This window comes from Pocillopora verrucosa, chromosome 11, assembly GCF_036669915.1.
Source record: "Pocillopora verrucosa isolate sample1 chromosome 11, ASM3666991v2, whole genome shotgun sequence".
In the NCBI taxonomy this organism is placed as follows: Eukaryota; Metazoa; Cnidaria; class Anthozoa; order Scleractinia; family Pocilloporidae; genus Pocillopora; species Pocillopora verrucosa.
Window position 1 is genome coordinate 12058690 of NC_089322.1, and position 23653 is coordinate 12082342.

The 23653-nt window shown below is 34.7% G+C and overlaps 2 protein-coding genes across 4 annotated transcripts; one reads left to right on the plus strand and one right to left on the minus strand.

The window, feature by feature from the left end:
* Positions 1 to 598: 598 nt before the first annotated feature.
* Positions 599 to 19806, plus strand: LOC136284315 (protein NEDD1-like). Of its 3 annotated transcripts, none has more exons than XM_066174465.1 (15): positions 599 to 830; positions 2060 to 2148; positions 2324 to 2440; positions 2990 to 3130; positions 6087 to 6316; positions 7239 to 7327; positions 8172 to 8275; positions 8933 to 9152; positions 10051 to 10161; positions 12929 to 13404; positions 14062 to 14167; positions 15559 to 15745; positions 16093 to 16159; positions 17038 to 17151; positions 17760 to 19806. In XM_066174465.1, exons 1-14 carry the CDS (start codon positions 701 to 703, stop codon positions 17140 to 17142), a joined length of 2172 nt encoding a protein of 723 aa, XP_066030562.1. In that variant the 5' UTR covers positions 599 to 700; the 3' UTR covers positions 17143 to 17151; positions 17760 to 19806. The 3 variants fall into 3 exon arrangements, with proteins under 3 accessions (XP_066030562.1, XP_066030563.1, XP_066030564.1); XM_066174466.1 differs by having other exon boundaries at positions 17763 to 19806; XM_066174467.1 differs by lacking the exons at positions 599 to 830; positions 2060 to 2148 and adding an exon at positions 861 to 1170.
* LOC136284316 (uncharacterized) lies at positions 19781 to 22345 on the minus strand. The gene has a single exon (XM_066174468.1). It carries the CDS (start codon positions 22281 to 22283, stop codon positions 21105 to 21107), a length of 1179 nt encoding a protein of 392 aa, XP_066030565.1. The 5' UTR covers positions 22284 to 22345; the 3' UTR covers positions 19781 to 21104.
* Positions 22346 to 23653: the final 1308 nt, after the last annotated feature.

Here is a 23653-nt window from a genome sequence, read left to right on the forward strand (position 1 = left end):
TTTACAACTCTGCACCCTGTGTGTTGTTGAATGAACGGGTAAGTTCAGGGGCGTTGCAGTTATTAATCTTAAATTAAGAAATCTCCGCCAACTAGAGCGCCCAGTTTCCGTTTTTCAAGCACCCGCCACAACTCCTTTTTTCTGAATTTTGCCTCATGGTCACGCATCTGGCGCGACGATATCTATTCGGATCGTTTTTCATTTTTCCGCGTGAATCGAGTAAAGTGTGTCTAATACCCCATTCACACCAGCAAAACATGTTTTGTTAAACTGGTTTTCATTGAATGAAAATTATAAACAGAGAACTGAAAAACTTGATTTTCCATTGGATTCAAGTACTAGCTAACTTGTATTTCCAATGTGCTACATTCAAGTCAAAAATATTCGGTTAAATAGTTTCTATGAAGAAAAAAAAAATTAAACTGTGTTTAACAAAACAACTTTTAAACATGTTTAAGCTTTGGTGTGAATGGGGCATAAATCTAGGGAACTATCAAGGACCATGGCACTATAGGCTCTGAGCCCAATAAATTGTTGGTCAGTGGATAAGAATATTGCGAAAAGTATCATGGGAAGGTGGGTGATTGCGAACAAAAAAATGGCGGTAATATTGGGCTTATGTCGGATGTCAATTACTTCTCGAAGCACAACATGTAAAAATAGAACGGACTGAGTGAAGGAGGGGGTCAAAAAGGCTAGGATGACTACAAAGTTACGACTTGCGTCGTCTGGAGGCGATGTAAAGATTTGGGACATGCCAGAATTGAACATAGCGAAAGCCTTCAGCCCTCACTCTCAACCTGTGGGTTCGTTGTGTTGGAGCCCCAACAGTATCTTTTGCTTTATATCATAGTGTGTTTTATTCGTCTAGACAATCCTATCTCGTTAAATGATATATTTTACATTTGTCAGTATTCTCTTCATGTATTTATTCAAGCTTGCGGTATGAAATGGCCTCAATTAATGATTGTTTTCGTTTAAAGAATCTTTAGGGCAGTGGATACTTTTAATTATTTGAATTGCTAATATTGTAGTTGGAGTCCGTGCGATATTTACACTTAAAGATGATGCCACAGAAGGGTTCGCCAAGGCTATGGAAAACTAAGAAGGAACCAGATTATGGGTGTGGGCATAAAGAGCCATGGAAAATGTTCTGAAAACTATTCTTCTGTGAGTGAAAAAAGAAAGAAGTACATTTCTGCTAATGATTATTTTTACTTAATCTTCAGACCAAACTTTCAATCCAAAGTAATCATGAACATCAAAAAAGTATTGGAAAAGGTCATAGAATCTTGTGATATCTTATAAATTAAAGTGTAGTAAATCTCTTTGAAGAGTAGGATCTTCTCTGTGAAGAAAAAAAAAATCTCTGTTGTTACAAATGAGCCATTGTTGAACCAGATAACAGTCTCATTCCAACATCCTAAATTTTTGCTACTAAAGAGAGGTTTTAAATTGCTTAGAACAAAATGACTTGTTGGCTATTGTGCAGTGAGGGTAGAGTTGCATGTCGTATGGAAGGTGCTTGGACACAAAAACAAAACTAAACAAGATACAGTGGAGTCTAAACCTTCCAAAGCCTCAGGAGGAGAGTTTTAAACTCAATGAATGGGAATTCCCTCTCTTTTGAACAAAGTGTAATAACATTACCAGTTCTTTCAACCTTGATAGGGTAGATGTTATTTATTAAATTTTTAAAATTTTTTTCTGATGAAGCAAGTGTAGCTTTGGGAGGGAAGGATTGCTCAAAGACTTTCTTGTTGGATGAAAAATTTCCTCCTCTCTGAGAATAAACATAGAAGGAAGTTTTATAGGGATGACAATGCTTACAAACTTATAACATAATGATAAGGTTCTGAATCAGTCCTGGAACAGTTTGCCAACACTCCTCCTACCCAAGAGTTTTTCTTAGCAGACTGTAATTGTCCCTAAGTGTGGTGGATGTTAGAAAATCTTACATAATATATGAATCTTGGCATTGGTTATTAGAATACCACTGTAGTTCTTTCTTTAGTTGATGTGGGAATTTTGTCGAACAGTGAATCCTTAACATTGTCAGATCAGTGTTTGGCTAGTGCTGCTAATGACAAAGTTGTTGTCACATATGTTAAGGGGGATGAGTATGATACTGCTGAAATTACTGCTGGGGTGAGTGCAATTACTTTAAGTTCGTGTTGCTTAACAATTCCTTGTTAAGGAAACCACTAACTCTCTTTTTAATAGATATTATCAAAGCTTTCTGTAACTATTTATATTTTTCATTTAGTTCTTACAAGAATTATGTCATGCTCATTTGCTTTATTATATTCTTTGAAAATTTCAGGAAGGAAACACTTGTGTGGCCTTTAATTCATCTTCTCGTTATTTGCTTACTGGTGGAAATAGTAAAACTCTTAATATTTGGGACATGAAAACAAAAAGTGTAAAGAAAACATATAAGGTAAGTCACAATATGAAGAGAAACCTCAATTACTTTGTGAGAAATTATTCATTTTTTAATAGATTACTTTGAATTCACATAAGGAAGTAAAATCGACTTCAATTTCAATATCTTCATGATGAAATTTCAAATTTAGAAAGCATCCCAACCTAAATTGTCTCTTCTGGGCTGAGATCATCAATATTTATAAAGAATACAAAAAAAGTGTGTCCACATGCTATTTACGCATAGGTTGGAAAGAATCAGAAATCTCATGAGTGAGCACAGCTGACAAGTGAGATACAAGGGTATTGTGTCTTGTGCCCTCCCTCGTCTGATACTTTTGTCTATTTTCATCACCAGTTTGCTGGATAGTGTAGTGAAATTGTGACTAGTTTCTTATACTTTTAATTTGTTTGTCACTTTTGTAGCAGGTATACAATACCTTGTTAGTAATTATAGTAAACTGTTATCATGGTATTGTATAAACAATTGTAGTACGTGTATTTTTGGCTGGATTTGCCAATGAAATGGACACTAAAGTAAACTGGTACATAATTTATTTAACAGGATCACAAGGACATTGTGTCTTGTGTAGCTTTTAACTGGAATGACACATCTATTGCGTCAGGGTCAGTGAATGGAGACATACTTCTTCACAATGTTATGACAGGACAAGCCTCAGATCCTCTGAGATTAGCCAAAACACAGGTATGTAGTAGATGTACCCTAGGATGTTTTTCTGTCATTTTTCATTGTACATGTATGGACTATTAGATTTAGGCTAAGAACTACTGTAGTTCTGTATTATTCCAATTTTTTGCCTTTCTGATACAACATTGGCTACTTCAGGGAATGTAAATAAAATAAAATATACCACTCTGCTTGATTTCAAAGCAATTTAGGTGATGTTATCATGCAATAGAACACTTGAGCCATGACAGGTCGTCTGTAAAAAAAACATCCCAACATTAGCATTGATGTCAAAACTATTGTACAGGAAAACCACCCTGTCAACTTATGATCAATTTAGGCATTTGAAAGTGTACACCCAAACTTAATCCTGGGGTAGAATGCATTGAACTTAGAGACCGTTTATTTTAAACTAGACTGTTCAGATCTTTTGTTTTCACTATTAGTCATAAGGATTTTCTTTGTTATTGTGTGTGAGCATCGCCACATTTGGAACTCATTGTCCCTATTTTTTTTCTAATTATTTGTATCACCTACATTGCTTTTATATCATGCATAATGATCAGAATTGCTAAATAAAAAGAAATTCTGTAGCACAAGGGCCTCAGTCAAATCATCCATGTAATCAACATGCTACTGAAGGACAACTTTAAACAAATATTGAATTTTTTACTTTTTTAAATTTCATATTTGATTTGAAATGTCTTTTGGCCAAGAATCATAGTTACTGGTTGTCTAGAAAATTAAAATGAAACTATTATCACAGAAAAAAGTACATGAAGTTTGGAAAGGAATGCACCTGCATATCAACATGTGTTGCACTTATTCAAGTTTCTGTGTTCAATTTGTCTCTTAGGTTGACCCACCCCCTCTCAATATTGAAGTATCACAAGATAATTAGAGTGGCACTTCAATAAATTTTTTGATGAAAGAAATTTCCTTGTTTTTCTTATCCTAACAGTAAAAGAATAGTTGCAATCGAATAAACCCTCACAATTCTACAAGCAGTCAAAGCTAACTTTTTTATGTTCACAATGGCACATCTTGCATCTTGGGTCAGGCAAGGTTGTTATGTCATCCCAGGAACCATGCCACAAGGCTGTAATGCCAAGACAGGAAATACTTTTGGGAATTTCACTTTCTTTAAACATCAAAGACTTTCCATAAAGCCAAGTCATATAAAGACTCAAACTCGCACAATGACAATATGACTCTGAAGTATTCAAACCTTCTAATATATTGGAATTTGACACAGATAGAGAAAATCAATTGTGTGCCCAAATCAAAGGCTTGATATAATCATTGGAACGTGGACACAACTGACAAAAAAAATCTATTGGACTCTTACAAGCTCATCTCAAGAAGGGCACATGCCCAAAAAGTCTAAGATACAATGCAAGTGTGAACATTGCATTTGAGAAAGATTTTAAATCAGATATCTAAGCATGATGAAGAAGTAGAGCATGACCTTGCAGGAGTACTGGTGAAATTTCACCACAGATGCAGTGAGAGACAATTACAACAAAGCTCAGAAACCTAGCAAAAGCAAAAACTAGAAAGATAGATGTAGTAGAACTTTCAAAGAACACAGAATTAGTGGCCATAGATTCAAGCCATTTAGAAGCAAGTGAGGTAAATAAATTAGCCTTGGAAGCAAAAGCTAAAATGAACAAAGGTAACAAGCTTCTTGTAAATTTGGGAACATCAGCAGGCAATAGAGAAACTGAATCTCATACTTGTACATTCACTGCCTCCTTAGAAATGAACAGTAAGAGTGAAACATAACCCAAATAAAATAAAAGCAGCTGAAGACTGCACAAAGAAAAAAAACCCAAACAAACAAACAAAAAAACAAAAAAGCAAGAGACAAAGGTCAAAGGATTAAAGCATGAGTCACACAAACAGCACACCGAGAACCTGTCATATAAAACAACAGATGAACAAATTCACAGCTGGTAAATCTGCCTCAGAAAAAGTGAGCATAGTTGAGAGATTCACAGGGAATTGATCCTTGACACACAGACACATTACAGAGAGATGGTGATCCACCAATACATACTTTTTTTTTTTGTTTTGCATTATCCTTCAGGCAAAATGATTTGTTATAGGAGAAGTGTTAGGCTTCCTAAGAACAAATTTTTCATGCTCTACATTTGCAAAGACATTTAGATTGTAAAAATACACTTTGAGAATAGAGGACACCTAGATGAAATTTTAGAGAAATGTATTTCTGAAGTTTATTCTACTGGGAGAGAAAAGTCACTCAAAAACAAAGAAAATGTAGGTTGTAGTGTGTGTTGGGTTGTAGTGTGACTGCTTTCTAACTAAATGATGTGAATAATGTTGAATTGGTTCTTGCGATGATGCCATAAGCCAACCCACCCCATTTCCCCTATTTCTCGGTCATAAACATGATTAAGGCCAATTTTTTGGGTCTTTGAATACTTATTTTAAAAAAAAGCTAATTAAAATAGATGCAACATTAATTGTTTTGGACTTTGTTATCAGTAAGACAAGGAATAAATTTTGGTGGGAAAAAAATTTGGGGGGTTAGTTGCAGTTTCAGTCCTAATTTAAAACATTTCTGTGTTGTGCAATATTATATCAGGGCATGGGAGCGGGAAAAGAAGCAAAACAAGTGTTTCCAGCAGTACATTTATCCTACCAAAACCTTAGACATTGGCCATATATTTAGATTATTGTGATTTATGTGGTAGTGGTCTTTTGTGATTTTAAAGTGGTAGTTGTTTTGATCCATAGTGTACCATTATAGCTGAAGCTCTCAAACATGGTTATTTTATCCTTTTAGTTCTTTTTTGTAATGTTAGCTCAGGAGTATCCATCTAAAGGAGCTTGAAATGTCTAATAAAGATAACAGAATTGTAACACTCAGAGCAGAGCAATGGTTAAACTGCAGTTTCTTATGAGCTGACAAAGGGAAGTACATGATGGAAATGAATTTTTTTCTTTACAGGCAGTGCGAGACATTCAGTTTTCACACTTCAAAAAGAGTTTATTGGGTGCTGTTAGTGATGATGGAGCTCTTAATCTTTGGGATTCTAACACAAAAAAACTATCAACATCATTTGCCTCTGATCACAAAGGACCTGCAACAGGATTAAGTTTCTCACCCATGAATGATATGCTTCTGTGTAGTGTGGGACTCGACAAAAGAATTGTGTTCTATGATGTTCAGCAGAAAAAGTAATGTAGTACTATTACACCATTATCATGTTGTAATAAATAATAGATAAACCCTTTGGATCATAAGCAACCCAAAATTAATCGTTCCATTTTATCTGATGCAGTACATGTATATATGCATCACTACATACACTAGTATCTTCTCTTTTTGTTTTGTTTTTTTTGTTTGCTTGCTTTTTCTAACATTAATACTACGTTTTTTCCCTGTAATTTTATTTGGTGACCTTTTCAACACCTTAGAAATAATGTTTGTTATTTTTGATAAACCTCCTTTGGTGATTATATATTCTTTAATAACTAAAATTCAGTTGTTACAGTTTTTTGATGTTAATCCTCAATGAAGTCCTTCCTTCTAGAACTTTAAGCTTCTAGTGAGCCACTTTCCCTAACAAACTTCCGAAACAAAATGTCACATGAGATAATGATGCTATGCAAAGGGCTCTGTTGTAGTTTAAAATTAATCTCGGGTCAGAATGATTAAAACTAGTTTCAATTGATATAATTTTTTTCTTTTGCTAGTTACATTTCAGTCTTTTTAAGAAGTAAAAATGGAAATCAGACTAGTTTGAGATCACTTTGAGCTGATATCTTGTTAAACTACAGTGTATATAACAGTTGGATTGTATTGCAATACATTTAGGCCAAGCAACCAACAGTTTAGTTCAAATTGTCCTTTTATCTTACTGTTGCTATTTATTTTCTCTTTGTTTTAAATAGTGTAAGTCAACACCTCATACCCTTTGTAAAAACCCATCCATTAAACAGATGTCCACTTAATTCTAACCCTAGCTTGGATAACTATCGTGAACTACCACATGTACATGTAGGTGGTTCATACATGCCTTCTTTTATTTCATTACACCTGAAAAGGAAGACAAGGTTTGTTTCCACTGTCATTCATTTTTTTGCTGTTTCTTCAAAGGTCAGTTAAAGTTATGATGGCAGAATCTCCCCTGACATCAGTTGATTTTATGTCTGATGGAGGAACATTGGCAGTTGGTTCAACTAGAGGTATAGTTGTGTTTGTCCGTTGTTTTGTTTTTGTTTTTGTATTTGTGAGTCACATGTATTTACTTTCCTTTTTTTGGCTCACATTAACACTTTAACTCCCAAAGGTAATGAAGTGGTATCTTTTCCCTTTAAAATCTGTTCATTATCCAGCAAACAGGTGATCAGAATACTCAAATTTGTCTGGTAGAAAATGTTATCTCAATCTAACGCCAAATTCTTGTAACTGATGTACAAGGAAATGTTAGCAGCTAGATGGGAGAATTAACAATCAGATTCTGGGAGTGAAAGGGTTATTAACACATTGAAAACTTCAGAATGATCTTAATTCTTTGGTCTTTTCTCTAAAAGTACTGCAATGAAACTTTGTTAAATTAATACAAGCTATTATCTAATGATTAGAGGAGACAAAATCAGGATAACTATGGAAGAAAATGACAATCTATCCAAAGCTGTTTGGCATTGATGTAAATTTCCTTAGCCTTTGTTTAACAGTGGCAGTAAGAAAACCTTAGTTCATGTAACATATCTCAGTTTACTACATAACATCCACTTTGTGTAGTTAAAGTACAGTGGGCTTAAGATACTTTCCATAGCAAGAATGAAAAATTTTTAATTTTTTTGTTTTGTTTTGTCTTGTCTTTGTTTTTGTTTTGGTAATGCTTGCAAGGGCTAGGACTATTTGGAGCCAAATAACCATTATGTACACTCCATTTAGTCAAAGCTTAAGGTAATCATAGTAACTTGCCTGTAGTTTTGTCAATACTAGCGTGGTTACACAGTAAGTTGTAAAAAAAGATAAAGGTCAACCTTAAGATTTGATCCTAACTTGTTTTGGAATCTGTAGGTAAAATCTACATCTATGACTTGCGTAGCGGATCCAGTCCAGTCAACACAAGAGTGGCACACAAAACATCTGTTCAATCACTTTCATTCCAGTCAATGACAAAGGTTAGGAAAGTTAAGCCTGTCTTTACGCAGCCCTGGTTTTGTATTTTTCAACTCTAAGGACAAATCAGCATTTCACTTAAACTATAATTAACTGTTTGAGTGACTTTTTAATTAGAGGGTGAATCAAAAAAATAAATTCCTCTGAACTCAGTTTGGTTAGAACCTCTTCTTCTGGTCCTGGTAGTCCTTAAAGAAGATTTTATGGAAATATCTGTTTGAGAAATGGTGTAGGTTGAAATACTTGTTATGGCAAAATAATCAGTAAAGGCCTTTTAAGGGCCTATTTACACGGTACGACTTTGTCGCATGCAACAAGCTTACGACAGGCTTACAACACGAATTGTTTCGTGTAAATCAAACCTACAACTCGCTTACGACTCTTAAGTCATGTTGTAGGCCTGTCGTAAGCTTGTCGCATGTGACAAAGTCGTGCCGTGTAAATAGGCCTTAAGAATATAGAAGAGAAGAGGAAGTGAGGTGTTTTGAAGAAATAGGGTGCTCAATGGAATATTCTGTTGGCTGACAAGTTTACATGGATGGAGGTAAAGCTAGGCTGGGGATTAAACTGGGCTGGAGTGAGAAAGCCTAAAATTGCTGCAAATATGGTTGTGGCTGACTGTTGCTAACAAATAATGCCTTGCCTCTGTCTACCTACAGGTTAATAGTTTAGGAAATAGCAAAAGCTCAAAACCTGTGACTTCAAATACTAAACCTACACCAAATCCAGTGCCAACAGAAGCACAGCCTGCTTCAACAAGCATTGTACCAACCATTACAGCTGTCAATGTACCAGATCACACTTCACACACTCCACTATCAAAACAAAATGGAATTAAAAATGAAGAATCAGAGGATTTATTCTCACCTTTAAGAGAAGGTTTGTACATCAATGTTTCAAGAGCCAATAAGAAGCAAATTGAAGGCAGATATTTTTTACCTAATGCAGTGACTAAGAAAAAATTCTTTGTATGGTTTTCTACCACTATTTAATCAACTATCAGTGAAATGCCAAATGAAAGTGTGAGTTATTCACTGGGTGAGAAGTCCACCTTGGAAATACTTGGGCATTGTTGGTCTGCCAGGAAGTAACCCAACCAGTTACATGATTTTTTTTCCAGCAAAATTTTGATTGTTCTTTGATGATGGGTTGGGTACATAAAAAATTGTACACAATTATTCTATTAGTGAATCACTCTCATATTTGAGTCTTAAAAAGGGTTAAAATTGCGGAGTCTTTTGATAAGTTAGCCAATTCTTTGCTTTTAGATCTGCTGCTCTTGTCCTTGTTCTTTTCCTAAGGTTAAAAGGTCTCTCTCAGCAGTTTTATGTTTACTAAGCTAGTTTTCAGAATTTTACCCTGAGTTGAAAAAATTCTTGTACTGATTCTACAAAAGTTTATGTTATCTAAAGGATTTCTTGACCAGTAGTTGAAGGATCATTAAGCTTATCTATCTTACCCTTTTACCCATAAGAGTGACTAGCATCTTTTTTCTCCTTAAACAATAGTACCCCTGAATCAAACATAAAGGTTACAAGAATAAAGGAAATGATGACCTATGAGAGAAGCTCTGGATTGTTAAACAAATTCTTCTTTTCAGAATCTTAGGAAATGTATAGGGAACAGTATGGGGAATATGCACACTAATGTTAGGGTGTAAAGGGTTAATACATAATTATACAATGTAGATGAATTAGCAAAGAAGAAGCAGTCATTTAACACCTTTCTCTATCACCATTGTTTCAAAAGTTAATACTTCTTTATTTCTTTTTATTAGTCAAAACAGCAGCTGTAGAGGCTCCCAGTAGGCAAACTAATGAGCCACCCCTCCCTGGTTCAGGAGAGGCATCTCCTTCATACAACTTAAAAGAAAACAATCCACCAGATGGTAAGATGCATGTGTTTCTTTGTGCATAGTTTTCTTAGTAGTGACCTATCATTAGGCAAAATGTTGAAGAATAATTATTATTTATTGAGTATCATGAAGCAAAATTGAACAATGTTATACTTGATTTCATAATTCAAGTTTGAATTTATGACAAAAATTTCACAACCTTGATGTTACTTTATTTCTGGAAGATTGCAAGTACTGTCAGTCTATCAATTGTCTTTCATGTTGTTTACCAATTATATGAAGGTGCTTTTAATACATGTTAGGAATTCATTATAGAAAATGACTTGCCTTGAGAGAATGGTGTGAGGTAATGACCAATGAATGTAGATGATTTGGTCCAGCAGACTTATGGAATAAAGGCAAAATTAAAGTAATGATTATTTGTTATTAAAAAATACATCATTGGGAATGGGTAATTTTTACTCCCCTGGAAAAGGAAGGGCTAAATGTTTTTAAACAGAGGTTTGTTTTGAAGCATGAAATATAGTTTGGAGCAGGTCCTTGTAACTGCAATTTTGTGGTTAGACTGTAATTGTATGCTAAGAAAATCAATAATTTATTGGTAGGTTGATACCTGATGAACAATCATCTTTGTTGTATAGAAATGCTCTCAGTTCAGTTCCAAAACTCTTCTAGCTAAAGCACATGGTAAAATTCATTGAAAGAAAAGTTGAAAGATCAGGGTTTAAAATTTTTGTTTGAAGATGTATAATTTAGATCAATACCATATTATCAATGACAAAGGAAGATAAGATACAATTCTTATATTTTGGGCCCTTTTCTTGCTATGGAATATTTAGTTTAAGATTGCCGTCATTACATATTTTAAGCAAAAAAACTTCTTAAAATAAACATTTCCAAAGTAAAACTATGTCTATTCAGTGGTTCAATCAGTGCAATGGTAATTTTTACTGATGAATGATGTGTGCTTGTTGGGACATTTTCCCAAGAAAAGATTCTTCAGCTTACATGGAAATACATTTTACCACCTATTTACTGTATACACTATGTTAGTCTGCAAGGAGAGGCCCTCACCTCATTGTAATGGAGACTTCAATATAACAAGCTCCTTACAGTAATTTCACACATGGTATATTTCAGTAATAATATTATTTCAGTGGTCACAGGTGGCATTTTTGTTTCTATCTTTTGACAATTGTTATATCTTCTCCATATTTAAAGCAACTTTATTAAAATTTTTATGACCAAAGAGAAACAGTTATAGCAAAGAAGATTCTTTGCATCTAGAGTTAGTCTCTCTGGGTGGGAGAGCTGTGCTTAGTAAATTGTTTTCAAACTGAATTATTTTAACAAATAATGATTAGAGTTTCACAAGGTGATGATTTATCATGAATTTGTTATAAGGTAAGAACAATGTTGTAAGTCTGAAATGATATATTAAATATTAAGTTATTTTACATTGAATTTCATTGTAAAAATAAGGCCATTTGTCTAAATTATGGAAAATCATCGTAAAATCAATTTCTTTATCATTAACAGATCTATGTTTCTCTCTAAACTGTTTTGTAAAACTCCATTGCTTGTCATGGGTGTATTTAATACTATCTGCAGGGGCTTTGCTCTTGCAGAGATGTCCAGGGGAGTAAGGGTAGCTTGGGGGCATCTCTCATGTTGAGATTTTCTCAGGCAATTCTTAATACTAAACTGAAAACCAAGCAATACAAACAAAGATGAACAGAAAACACAGGTCCATTGATGTATACTTCAGACCCTATTCAGGTTTATTCTGTTCCCTTTTCTCCTACAAGAGGGTATATAATAACTTTGATAAGTTTTCTTAAATTTTGCAGTTTACAACACTAATGCAACAACATGTTGCTTATAAAGAAATTTTGTATTGACTGGATTGTTAAAAAATAGTTTTATTCTGTTAGAGAATGAAGTGAGGGGGAAGCAGTTTTTTTATTCCTAAATATAGAAGATTCCCCTAACCCAGAGGTTTACTGTCACTTTCTGGAGTTTTCTTTTTTAACTTTTAGTGATAGAGAAATATTGCCATGGCATTTTTTCTTGAATTTAGAAGTACATAAAATTCACCTAATTATCAGTCACCTGCAAGTTTAAGAAAATAAGTTTAGGTTGAGACTCTATTTTCAACTAAATTCAAATCATTTTGCCTGCTTAAGGTGAAACCGTCTACCATAGTTAAGCAAGAAAGTTTGAGATGCTTGCAGAATTTTGCAAAGATCATCAAAAAGGTGTAACATCTACTTCCCAATTGGACTTCACTTGTAAATTAACACCAGTACCTACACATGTCCTATCACAATGTCATTTGAATCTCAGTCTATAAATCTGTAGAGATTACATGGATTTTTCCGGGAAAGAGTAATGATAAAGGACAGTCAAATTGTGAAATTGAATATGTAGCATATCTTGTCTCAGTGTTTTGCTTAGATGCTTCTCATTTGTTCATGAATGTTTCTTGTGAAAGAAACAGAAATGGACAAAACCTGCGAGCTTTTTTATTTGTTTCTGATATTTCAAGATGTATAGGATTAAAGTTTGGCATACTATTTTATAATCATTAAAAAAAAAAACTTACCCAGTGGAAACTACAGCTCTGTCTGAGGCTTTTGTGTATTCTTAGTTGTTGTTTAGCCCTTGTTTATATTGTTTGCAGTGTTATGGGACAATCTCTGAGTTGATGCTAAATAATTATTTCAATCTTTAATTTGATTACTCAGTAGTGATTGTGGAACAGTGTGAGTTTAAATTCATCAACTGATTTCTGTTATAGGATCAGGAATATTTTCTCCAATTGGGAGCAATCTGTCTTCCCTGTCAACCAGACAGTTGCATCACCCTGCTGAAGTGACAGCCACAACAAAAAACAGTTTACGTCAAGATTTAAACTCACCAAGAACACTTGCAATAACCACAGCAAATGAAGCAACAGCTTCAACTGTTCAAAGTAACCGATCACCTGGTGCCAGAGCCCACACTGACTCGAGCACTGGTCAGGATCTGGTGGGTGACAGTAGAACCAAATCCTCATCAGATGCTGTTTTCAGTGGGAATCTGTCACCCAGTATTACTAGGGCCCAGTTTGGGAGAAATCAGAGAAAACGTTTTTCTGGAGAATATGCTGATTCACAGGTTACTAAAGGGAGCCTACATGCTGAGGCAGATGTACAGCAACCAATCAGTATCTCACCCTCTGGATCTCTCAGAAGTGAAAATTTAGTTGCACAACTAGAAAGCAGTGGGCAAAAGGTATTTTGTCATTTTCTTTGATAAATAAATACAAGTAACCTGAACACAAGCTGAGTGGTTCATTCTCTAACGATAATTGTTCCTCCTCTTCCTGAATGGAATGTCTGTCCATTTCAAGCTTTATATACCTCCATGGTTTCACCACATTCCTGGACAATTTGTTAAGGCCTATTTATTCTCCAGGCAAGGGAGATTCATTGTAAGGTTAAAGGTGTTTTGCCCAAGGGAAAAAAGACATACCCAGGGCTTGTCCCGGATTAGGAGGTCTTATAGGTAAAAACTGTTGCTATTAGATATAGGTTTTGTCAGATTGACCCTTGGTATTAAGTTGCATCATATTTGGTATCTGCATGCACAACAAAATGTCAGTTTTTACTCTAAATTCAACATCTCTTTCATTGCCTCCATTTTCTGCCTCCTTATTCAGCAAGAAACTTTCCAGGTCCTAGTACCTTTTACAGGTAACCTTTTGTGGAATGTAAATATATTACATTGACAGGAAGATAACAAGTAAATTAAAGCAATTAAGCAAACAATAATCAACAGTTGATTGTAACTACATTTAGCTATCAATTAACCCATATATGAGATGAAATGTATTGACATTATCACTGCTTGATCATCAGTAACACTGTAATGTGTCTTAATGTTCTTCAGTCACCACTTGGATCTCCATCCAATCACAGAAGGTTAGCAGATGGTGGTTCAAGAATACGTGATCAGTCTGTTGGCCAAAGTACAGGACCTAAAGTACCAGAAACAGGTTATTAGACCATTGTAATTAATTGGCAAATATTTCAATAACAATATATGAAACAGTTATTTTTTATTTTAATTCTTGTCTCCACTTCGAGATAGAGGATTTTATTTTCTGGTAAGTTAATAAAGAGATAAAGTGGAATTTGTGATAAGAGGCACCATTTTCAGCTGTCACCATGTATTAAGTGGTTGGTTTTCAAAGTCCCAAAAATTTCTTTCACTTAAGTACTGTAATTTTCACCTCTATAAAGTGTTCTCTTCTGTAAGCAGCCTTGGTCACCCTTAACTGAGTCGTAATGGCCTGCTTGTCTTCCACCTGTATTAATAAACAGTCACTTTATGTGGAACCAGCCTAATTATAACTATGAATAATCTCTGATATCAAAATTATTCCATGTTTATCTCCTGAGATAAATGCTAGCACTTTGAATTCAAATGTTCTCAATGCATAATAGATTATCTTTCTTCTTGATACTATGAGGACAAAATGGTGTCTTTATAGTGTTTGACCTCTGCTCTGTGAAGGCTTTATTTGGTATCCAGTCAAGTCACCAACAGTTCAACTCGTCAATGTATAAAATTGAGTAGAGACATCGGCAAGTTGGTCTTCAATCCAGTACAACTTATTAGAAGTTAAACATATAGAAAAGTAAAAGATTGTCAGTAAAAAAAACAATTTTTTTCTTCCAACAAAGTTTATAAGGATCCCATAGTGAATAAAGCAAGGTAAACATCACCAATGACTGTGAAATCTTCAGATGCAAATGAGTTATTGTGTGACAACAATGCTGTAAAGAATCATCATGTCAAACTTTAATAGAAAATTCTTTTTACTTCCAACAAAGTTTATAAGGATCTCAAGGCAAATAAAGCCTTATACTCTTTATAAATACTTATTTAGTATAGTTTTTTAATAAAGATCTTGTCAAGAAAGTCAAGTTTTTTTTTAAAAAATCTGAGCAATTGACATGATGATTCTTTACAATGTTGTTGTCACACAATAACTCATTCGTGTCTAAAGCTTTTTTGGTTATTAGAGATCCTTAAAAACTTAAAAATATTGGAAGAAAAAGTTTGTTTTTTTACGAAAGATCTTTTACTTTTCTTTATGTTTAACTTCTAATAAGTTGTACTGGATTGAAGACCAACCCGCTTACGTCTCTACTCGATTTTATATGTTGGCAAGTTAGCGTTGGCTAGTTGAACTGTCAGCAACTTGACTGTAATTCCTTAATTTAGCTGTTAACCTGCCATTCTCTGTGGGTGACCAGTTAATATGGGTTTAACTGTAGTTTTCAATTTTAACTGAGTTTTAACTCAATAGAAAGGAGATCTTGATTAGTAGTTTCAATTGTAATAAACGTTTTTTTTTTTTGTTTGTCAAATCTTTTTCAGTGTCACCTGGTGAGAGTTTAATATTTGATAATGTAAATCGTAGTCCAGATCCTTTACCAAGTGGAGCTGTTGGTATGGCAACTACAATTACTGATGTGGGTGCAATTGGTGCCAGTAATGCAGGCTTATTACCATTTCAAGTACAATTTATTAAGAACCTGATTGATGAATCACTGGATGAGTTCAGGTATAAAATTTGATTGAATTTGTGATTCATATGGAAACATTTTTTTTTTGTTGGAGGGGGGGGGGGGACGACATTTCCTTACTGTGGAGCTACCTATTCCCCCAGCAACTGCCAATGGGAAAAGTTATTTAAACCACAGCAATGTCATGGAAAAATATTTTTTGCTGTCAGTTGAAAAATCTCTTGTGGAGTTGTCAATAAATTTAAGTACATAGGATATTTATAAATTGAATTTGATTTTTCTCATGAGGTTCATTTACCTTGCAATGTTTATTTTATTTATTATCATTATTTAACTATTAGTTTTGTTTACTTTTAGTTCAACATATTTTTCTTTGTATTGGTAGGGTTGCATTACACAGGGACATTGTTAATGTACAGGTTGAAATGCTGAGACAGTTTCAAATACAGAAAGTAAGTCTGGTCTTTTTGAAAATCACTAGAAAAGGAACTTGTAATGTTAGCTTTAATTTTAGGTAAGCTACGTGTGCATGGATGGTTGAAAATGCAAAGGAAGAAGAATTGGTGATAAATTATGATCCTGCCTGAAACAATCCTTGTTTTCTTTACAAAGAATTGTATTATAAATATATTTTGCTCTTTCTTAAAATGTAAAACTATTGCTACAGCAATCTAGCTCTTATAGCTTTAAACTGGATCTGAATTTAAGTCAGGGCTCTAAGCTCAAATGTTTTCAAAGTTTCCATTTGGTGACCTAAAATCATCAAAAGGTAACTAAAAATGAAACTTTTTCTGGAAAAAAGAAAACACGAGCTGGCAATATTTTTATGTTAATCAGGTATTCTCAAAGCTTGGCACTAGAGAAACCAAAGGGAGAGAGAGAAAAATTTTCAAAAAGAAAACATTGGAGCTCTCATTATATTTTATGCAAATTTTATTCATTACTGTCACCTGAGACCATAGGCACAAATAATAAACACATTAGAGTTTGCTACATTGCAACTTAACATTGGTTGTCATATTGGTGACTTAGTTTCATTGCCAAAAAAGTGGCAGCCAAAATAGTGACAGCTTGAAGCTGTCATAGGTGGTTCTTCTCAGCTCTAAACCTTTTCATAAGGATAAAACAAAGGATTGAAGCCTTCTAAAGCAAAGCAGTAGTATAGTGCATAATCTGGAAATATAAAAGACACAACTCATGTCTAAAACACAGTTAGACAGATTGAGAGTGATTTCATAGTTACTGTTACATTTCCTTCATACAAATAGGTGAACTAGTGAAGCTATAGTAACAGCTCTATAGTAACAGCTTTGCTAATTTTTTTTAACAGAATGAATTAAAAGGGATGCTAGAAAAGTATTCAGTCAATGAAGCCTTGATCTCTGAGATTGAAAGATTAAAAGAAGAGAACAATAGACTTAAATCCAAATATTGAGACTGTTGGGTAAGTTCTTTTTATCTTTTTCAGCAGTAACTGTTTTCATCAAAAGTCATCACCATTGATTTATTTGGTTACTATGTTTTTTTTTTAACTAATTATTTTAAAGATAACATGCATTCAGAGAGCTCCTTGAACAAACTGTAGCACCATTGTTTGTATCTTTGATTATCATGAACTTTCACAATCATCATTTTCAAATGGTCAAATCAAAGGTACATATGGGTTCATCATTAGTCACCAGTAGTGTAACTACTTCCAGTTTCCCTGTGGTTTTTGTAAATGCCTTCCTCAAACCACTAGTGGTTATGGTCAAATCAAAGTTGTGTGTGTTCTTTCAAAGTTCCTAGGAGTGCACCTAACTTTCAATATCTGCAGTTTGATAAATGCCATCCTCAAGGTACTATTGGTGAACACCAATTACTAGATTGTGTATGAAATTCAAATGATGAGAATCCATCAATTTAGTGTTTATCATTGACCCACATTATTACTGGTATCAGTAGTTCTTTCCAATCTTATATTTCTAATTCCCTCTAAAATATCATCATACATGAAGTATGAAATAATGGAACTGTTAATGACAATCAATTTATTGTTTTCTTGATCAACAGCAGCTGTTCCTTTTACACACAGTAGATTGAGAGATACAGTACAGACACGACTGACAGAGATATGCATTGAATATATATCACATAAAATTCCATGTTTGTTGTTGTAGTTTTACAGTTTTAAGAAACAATGATAATCAAATGGCTTTCATTTAATGATTGGCTAGCAAGAATTATCACATCAGGGTTTTAGGTGACTTGGCAAGCATAGTGGAATTCATACAAAATGAAACCTACCAAGAAAATGCACAGTTAGTTTGTATCCACTTGAAAGAGTTTTCTATTTATTTATTTATTTCTTTTTGTACATTCTTGCATGCTTGCCCAGCTGACTTTTTATTAATTATATCCAAAATGAGGTAAATTCTCTTAGACCTGTGATTACTTTTTTAAGAACAACTGGTTAAAAAGGAATGATTGGTGTTGCTTTTGTTTTGTGGGCCAAGTATGTGCCAGTAACCCTTAAAGTGCCACTAACTCCAAAAATTTTTTTGAACAAAATAAATCTCCTTGTCCTGTGGATAGCAAAGTTGCATCTATTCAATGGTTTTTTTTCTATGAATTTTTAAAGATCCTGAAATTGGCATCCTTGATAACGACTGAGAATTAGGGGAGTTGGGACAGGTTGACTTAAGACATCATCCCAAGAACCTATTTGACATTATTCACATCATTTAGTAAGAAAGCAGTCACACAACAACCTAGGAAAGAACCCTAGAAGTATGCAGGGTGGCTCCATTCGACCTTGTTCATTTAGCTTTTGATTCTCGAGCTAATTTTTTGACATCACTTGCTTTTAAATGGATTGAATCTGTGGTCAATGACACTATGTTCCTTGAAACTTGTATTACATTTGGCTTTCTAGTGTTTGCTTACTCTAATGAGGCTTAATGCAATTGCAAAAATTCTTTCACTGTGATGATCAGTAAAACAAGGAAATGTATTTTATCAAAGAAATATTTTGGGGGTTAGTGGCAATTGAATATTGTACTTTAGACTTACAATGAAAATCTGATTGGTCTGGGGCAATCAATCAATCAATTTACAATAGCTGGTGAAGTTGACAAGATAAATACAAGATCTGCAGCTGATATTGCATTTATCATGTTGAGATCAAAGTGTGCTTAGTCTCCAAGCCCATCATCCATATAGTGTTCTCAAACTTTTGCAGCCTGAGAGAGGACCTCAAAACTACTTCTTTTGTAGATTGTTTTTTACATGTGTGAAAAAACAAACATTTAATATGAAAAAAACAACCTTTAGTATGATGTGATGAATTCTCAAGCCTTGTGTCTGCCTTTTTTTTTGCCCTAGCCTTTGGCTTCAGTAGACAAGTCAGACCTTGGTTTTTATAATTTAGGATATCACGCCCAGCCTCATCCACTAATTGCTTATTATTTTGTGCATAAGAAATTGGTAGTGCAAGCTATATTTCATCCATCATAATGTTTGTAAATGCATGTTACAAAATAAATTACAGAGGTCAAATATTTTCTAGTACCAGTAAACATAACTGAAATAATCTGTGCACATTTTACTAAACAGAAAGGGTTTTCTACATTTCAGCTCATTTGAAGAATCAATTGAGGATTGTAGTGATAGCTGTAATCTTTGCTGATGTGTTAATGATTGACCTTTTTCTGATTTGGAGGGGGGGAGTAATTTTTTGTGATAGCATTGAAGAATTTTGAAGATTGAAATATGTTTTGGCATGATTCATTCATTATAGGGAAAATTGTGAATGTGCAGAATCCCATTTGTAGATGTGGAACTTTAAATTGAGTTGTTAGAATATAGGAATGGTTCCTTTTCTGCTGTATGTTTATATTCTTAATCAAATGACAAGTTCAGCCATAGTCTAAAGAGACGAAAGAGTCGTAAATATTTAATAATTAAATAAGGCTGAGGAGTATTTTCTTAGGATTCAATGCATTGTGAATAAAAGATGGAACTCCAGTTTATTATCTTGCATCTTTCATCTCGATAAATTGATAAATAAATTTTAATTATTAAATTACTCAAGAAATGAAAGTATTTAAAATTCTCAAATGCATTTACAAAATAAAGCAATATGACTAAGACAGTAAGATAATGAACATGAGCATAAATCTTCTGGCATTTTATCACAAATGCTTCAATCTGATTGACTGCCTTACTTGCCATCTCATCTAACATAAGTAGAAAGTGTGGCCTTAGAGTGTGAATTTGAACAAAATAAAATGAAGACAATTTTAAAACAGCCAGTAGAATTTTCTCAAACAATATTAAATTATTATTTCTTGATATGCAGGATAGTTGATTTGGGTGTTGCCCTGATTTATCAACCAGAGATCTTAAGCTCTTCATCTATTGTTTGTTAGGCTATGTGATAAAGAGCATGAAATAAATGAATCTCCAGTGTTGACAGAATTCCTTCCCTTTTATTCAAAAGGATATCCTCCCTTGAGGTAACAGTTTTCCTGCCTAAGTAATTGTTCAAGAAATTTTATTTTATTTACCTAGCCTAGGGGGTACTCCTTAATTACTCCAAAGGTTTCCATTCTTTGAGTCATTTCACTCTGAAAGTGGTCTTACTTGGGCTATGATTTCCAACAAAACCACATTGCCTAGAGAAACCTCTGCTGTTTATATTCAAAATGAATAACAGAAAAAAACTAAAATATTTCATTTGAGTTGTGTCTATTGGTGAATTTCACCAATGCTTGACTTCAGCACTGATAGAAAGCCCACAGTAAAGCATAATGGATCTGCACACCAAGTGCAAATTTCAGAAGCTGAGTGTATAAACAGGTTTGATCTGAGAGTCCAGGTCTGACACTGAGCATGAAGAATTGCATGTTTTGCTCGGAAATGAGGTTAGGACTGTGAGAACCTAGTGGGTACAATGTAAACAAGGATTCCAAGGGGTGCCTTGCAAAATGGCCAGATTTGATGGTTTCCAATTGTTCCACAGGCATTGCATTGAGTTAAAGAGGCTCTTGTTTCACTTGATAAAGCATTCCAAGTTGACAATATTTCATTCCTCATAACATTCTCATCTATAGCTAAGTTGCCTTTGGTTCTTCATATGGTCCAAAGAAAGTCATGTTGACTCACAACAAATTTCTCTTTCATGGATAGATAAATAGTTTATTTTTTGCTTTTCTTGGTTCATCAGCTTGGGATACCTTCGTTTGGGATTCAAAAAAATATCAGCCAACGCTCAGTATGCCTGCACTAAGTTGATACTATCAAGAGACATGGATGCTTGTTTCATAGCCTTTCCCATAGGATTTCAGAAAGTTCTGCCAAGTGACAAGTGTCTGAGTTCAGCAGTTTTATGCATCATGGTCATTATATGGGTGAACCTTACTGAAGCTTTGGAATAACAAATGCTACAAATGATACGGCACCAGTCATAAGGGTCATAAGAATCTTCATTGTCAGATCTACAGTGATGCGAATTCCAAGGATTTTAAGACCCATGTCTGACTCACATAATGCCATATACTGGAATAATTGTATATCTTCAACAGGTAGATCTGCTGTCCAGGAGGTCACCTTTAACTGACATCGCTTTGAGGCTTGCACAACTATGCGATGAACCGCGGCTGCAACTACCGATGGGGGGTACAGTTTGACAACAATGCTTACCAAATCAAAAAGAACACCACCCGCATATTGCCAGAGTTTATAATTTTCACCAAATGAAGAACTGAAATAAGCAAAGCTAAAAGTGATAACATCTACCACATGGTATGCTAAAGCAAAAGAAATAACTATATTGAAATCTGCCTGTGTTGTTTCCAGTGAGGTTTGTAATTGATGGTGTTTTTTCAGAATTTCTGTTGTTTTTAATTCATGAGACTTCATTTGTTCTATAACAGTATCAATTTGTAAACTGTGAACATGGCAAACAAATCCATAAACGCTGAGCCACGTTGCCCACCAGCCTGTAGCATACACAACAACGGTTATGTAGACTGCATAGTGCCACAATTCAGAGAAGAAAGGAAGCCAGTGAATTATGAAAAATACGGCTCCAAGAGCCCATAGAGATGCAGACATTAAGGTATACCATCGAGCAATACGGTTTAACTTCTGCTGCCATTCATGTGAGACATTTTGTACGCTGTAAACGAGCTCCAAAAACTGGCCACGGTTAAAATAATAGACGGTGAAAATGAACGGACACAGCAAATTGAGGCATGTTGGAACACTGTTCATAATTTCACCCATGTGAATCGTTTCCTTTTTAAAGCCGTAATGTATAAAATCCAAACACATAACAGCTGCAAGAGATCCTAACCACAAAAAGAACACAAATCCGCGATAAACCCGCCAGGCGAATTCAAATTTCACGTTGGAGGGCTTCCACATGCCGAGAATCTGTAATATGTAGTAACAAGGCCTAATCACATCCGATGAGCGTAGCCCAACATCCACGAAAGGTATCCTTTCCTCAAAAGAATTGTAAGAAGTACTTGATGACACGTCCCTGTACCTCGAATTAATTTCTGCTCTTCCGCAAATCTCAGCTAAAGACATTCTGGAGTTATCACCTAACTCAAGTCTCAGAGTCTACAATATATTTATTGCGCTTCAGTACGCTTCAGTTTCTCACATATCGTTTAAACGATGTTACAAGAGGACAATGGGGGAGAGGGGTGGGTTGGGGTGATCTAGCCCACGGTTAAGATAAATCTCAGCTAAATAAGGAAGAGTTCAAGATGTTTCAATCACAGGTTACCACCAACTCCTCGCCCCTCTCCATTAGGTTTTATGAAGGTTTCCCTGATAAATTGCGTGCAGACATACAATGTCAGTGTAAAGTGCACAGCCTACGAACAAGACACAATGACCCGGTCAGGAATTAAACATGACTTTTGCGCAACAGCGTCTCCCACTGAGCTCTTATACTCTCTGAAAGTCCTGAAACACAAACGTGCACGCATATTTGGAGTGGAATAAAGAGGCAGTACAAACACACCAGGTCTTTAGGGCAGTGTATACTGATAAAACTTCTCAAAGTTATTAAGTAAACATAAGCGGGCAAATTCAAAGTCTAATGCATAAAAAATATGTACCGAGCAACACACGCAGAGTAAATCTTCATTAGTTGCGCAATCCTCTGTGAGTGCTTGCCTTTAAAAGGGAGAAAAGCTTAAAGACTAGAACGCGTTATTCAAGGCGTTGTCATCTCATTCTTTGAAGCTTCGAAAGGTATTCCATAGGCTAGGCAATTTTTTCTAACAGTGGATTTCTGTTTCGATATGCTCATTTCATGACACGTTTCTGCAGTCGGGTTAGAATTCAAATTTCGATCAGGTGCGAACAGATTTGTTTCCAATCCCTACATAGAATGGATCACAAAAAGAAAGAAGCTTCCAATTTTAAACGAATATATTGTCATAATATGGGGGAATGGGGGCTCTTAGAATATGCTCACCAGCTGAATTTTGGAACTCAACTGACTGGATAGAAATGGTGTGCGATAATTCACTTTGGTTAAGACTGATGCGATCCAGCAAATTATCTCATTAGAGTAGAGTAAGTCTAGAGTAATTATTGATGGGACAACTGTGATCGTCCAGATGAGGGAGTTCTTGCATAAAAACACTAAGTGACAATGACTGCTGTTTTGACAGTATCAAAAATAACAAAAGCTTACTCCCTTGGAAAGGAAAACACCCTCGATGACATTCCTGGATATATGAATGCGGGTGAAAATGATGAAGCATGGTATTCGAACTTAGAAATTTTACATGTAATTTTTTTTTAACCTTAGAACAGTCAGCAGCTTTTCAGATAATTTCATGCAAAAGATTTATTCGTGTAACGATAACACTGAGTTTCCATAATAAAAAAAAATTGCGGTCAGGAATCTTGTTTTGTGCAATAAAGCAAGCGGTTGCTTC

Coding starts and splice junctions, on each gene's coding strand:
- LOC136284315 (XM_066174465.1), top strand. CDS start 701: ATGACTACAAAGTTACGACTTGCGTCGTCTGGAGGCGATGTAAAGATT. Junction 7,328..8,171: donor GGCAGTTGGTTCAACTAGAG/GTATAGTTGTGT, acceptor TGGAATCTGTAG/GTAAAATCTACATCTATGAC. Junction 16,160..17,037: donor GACAGTTTCAAATACAGAAA/GTAAGTCTGGTC, acceptor TTTTTTTAACAG/AATGAATTAAAAGGGATGCT.
- LOC136284316 (XM_066174468.1), bottom strand. CDS start 22,283: ATGTCTTTAGCTGAGATTTGCGGAAGAGCAGAAATTAATTCGAGGTAC.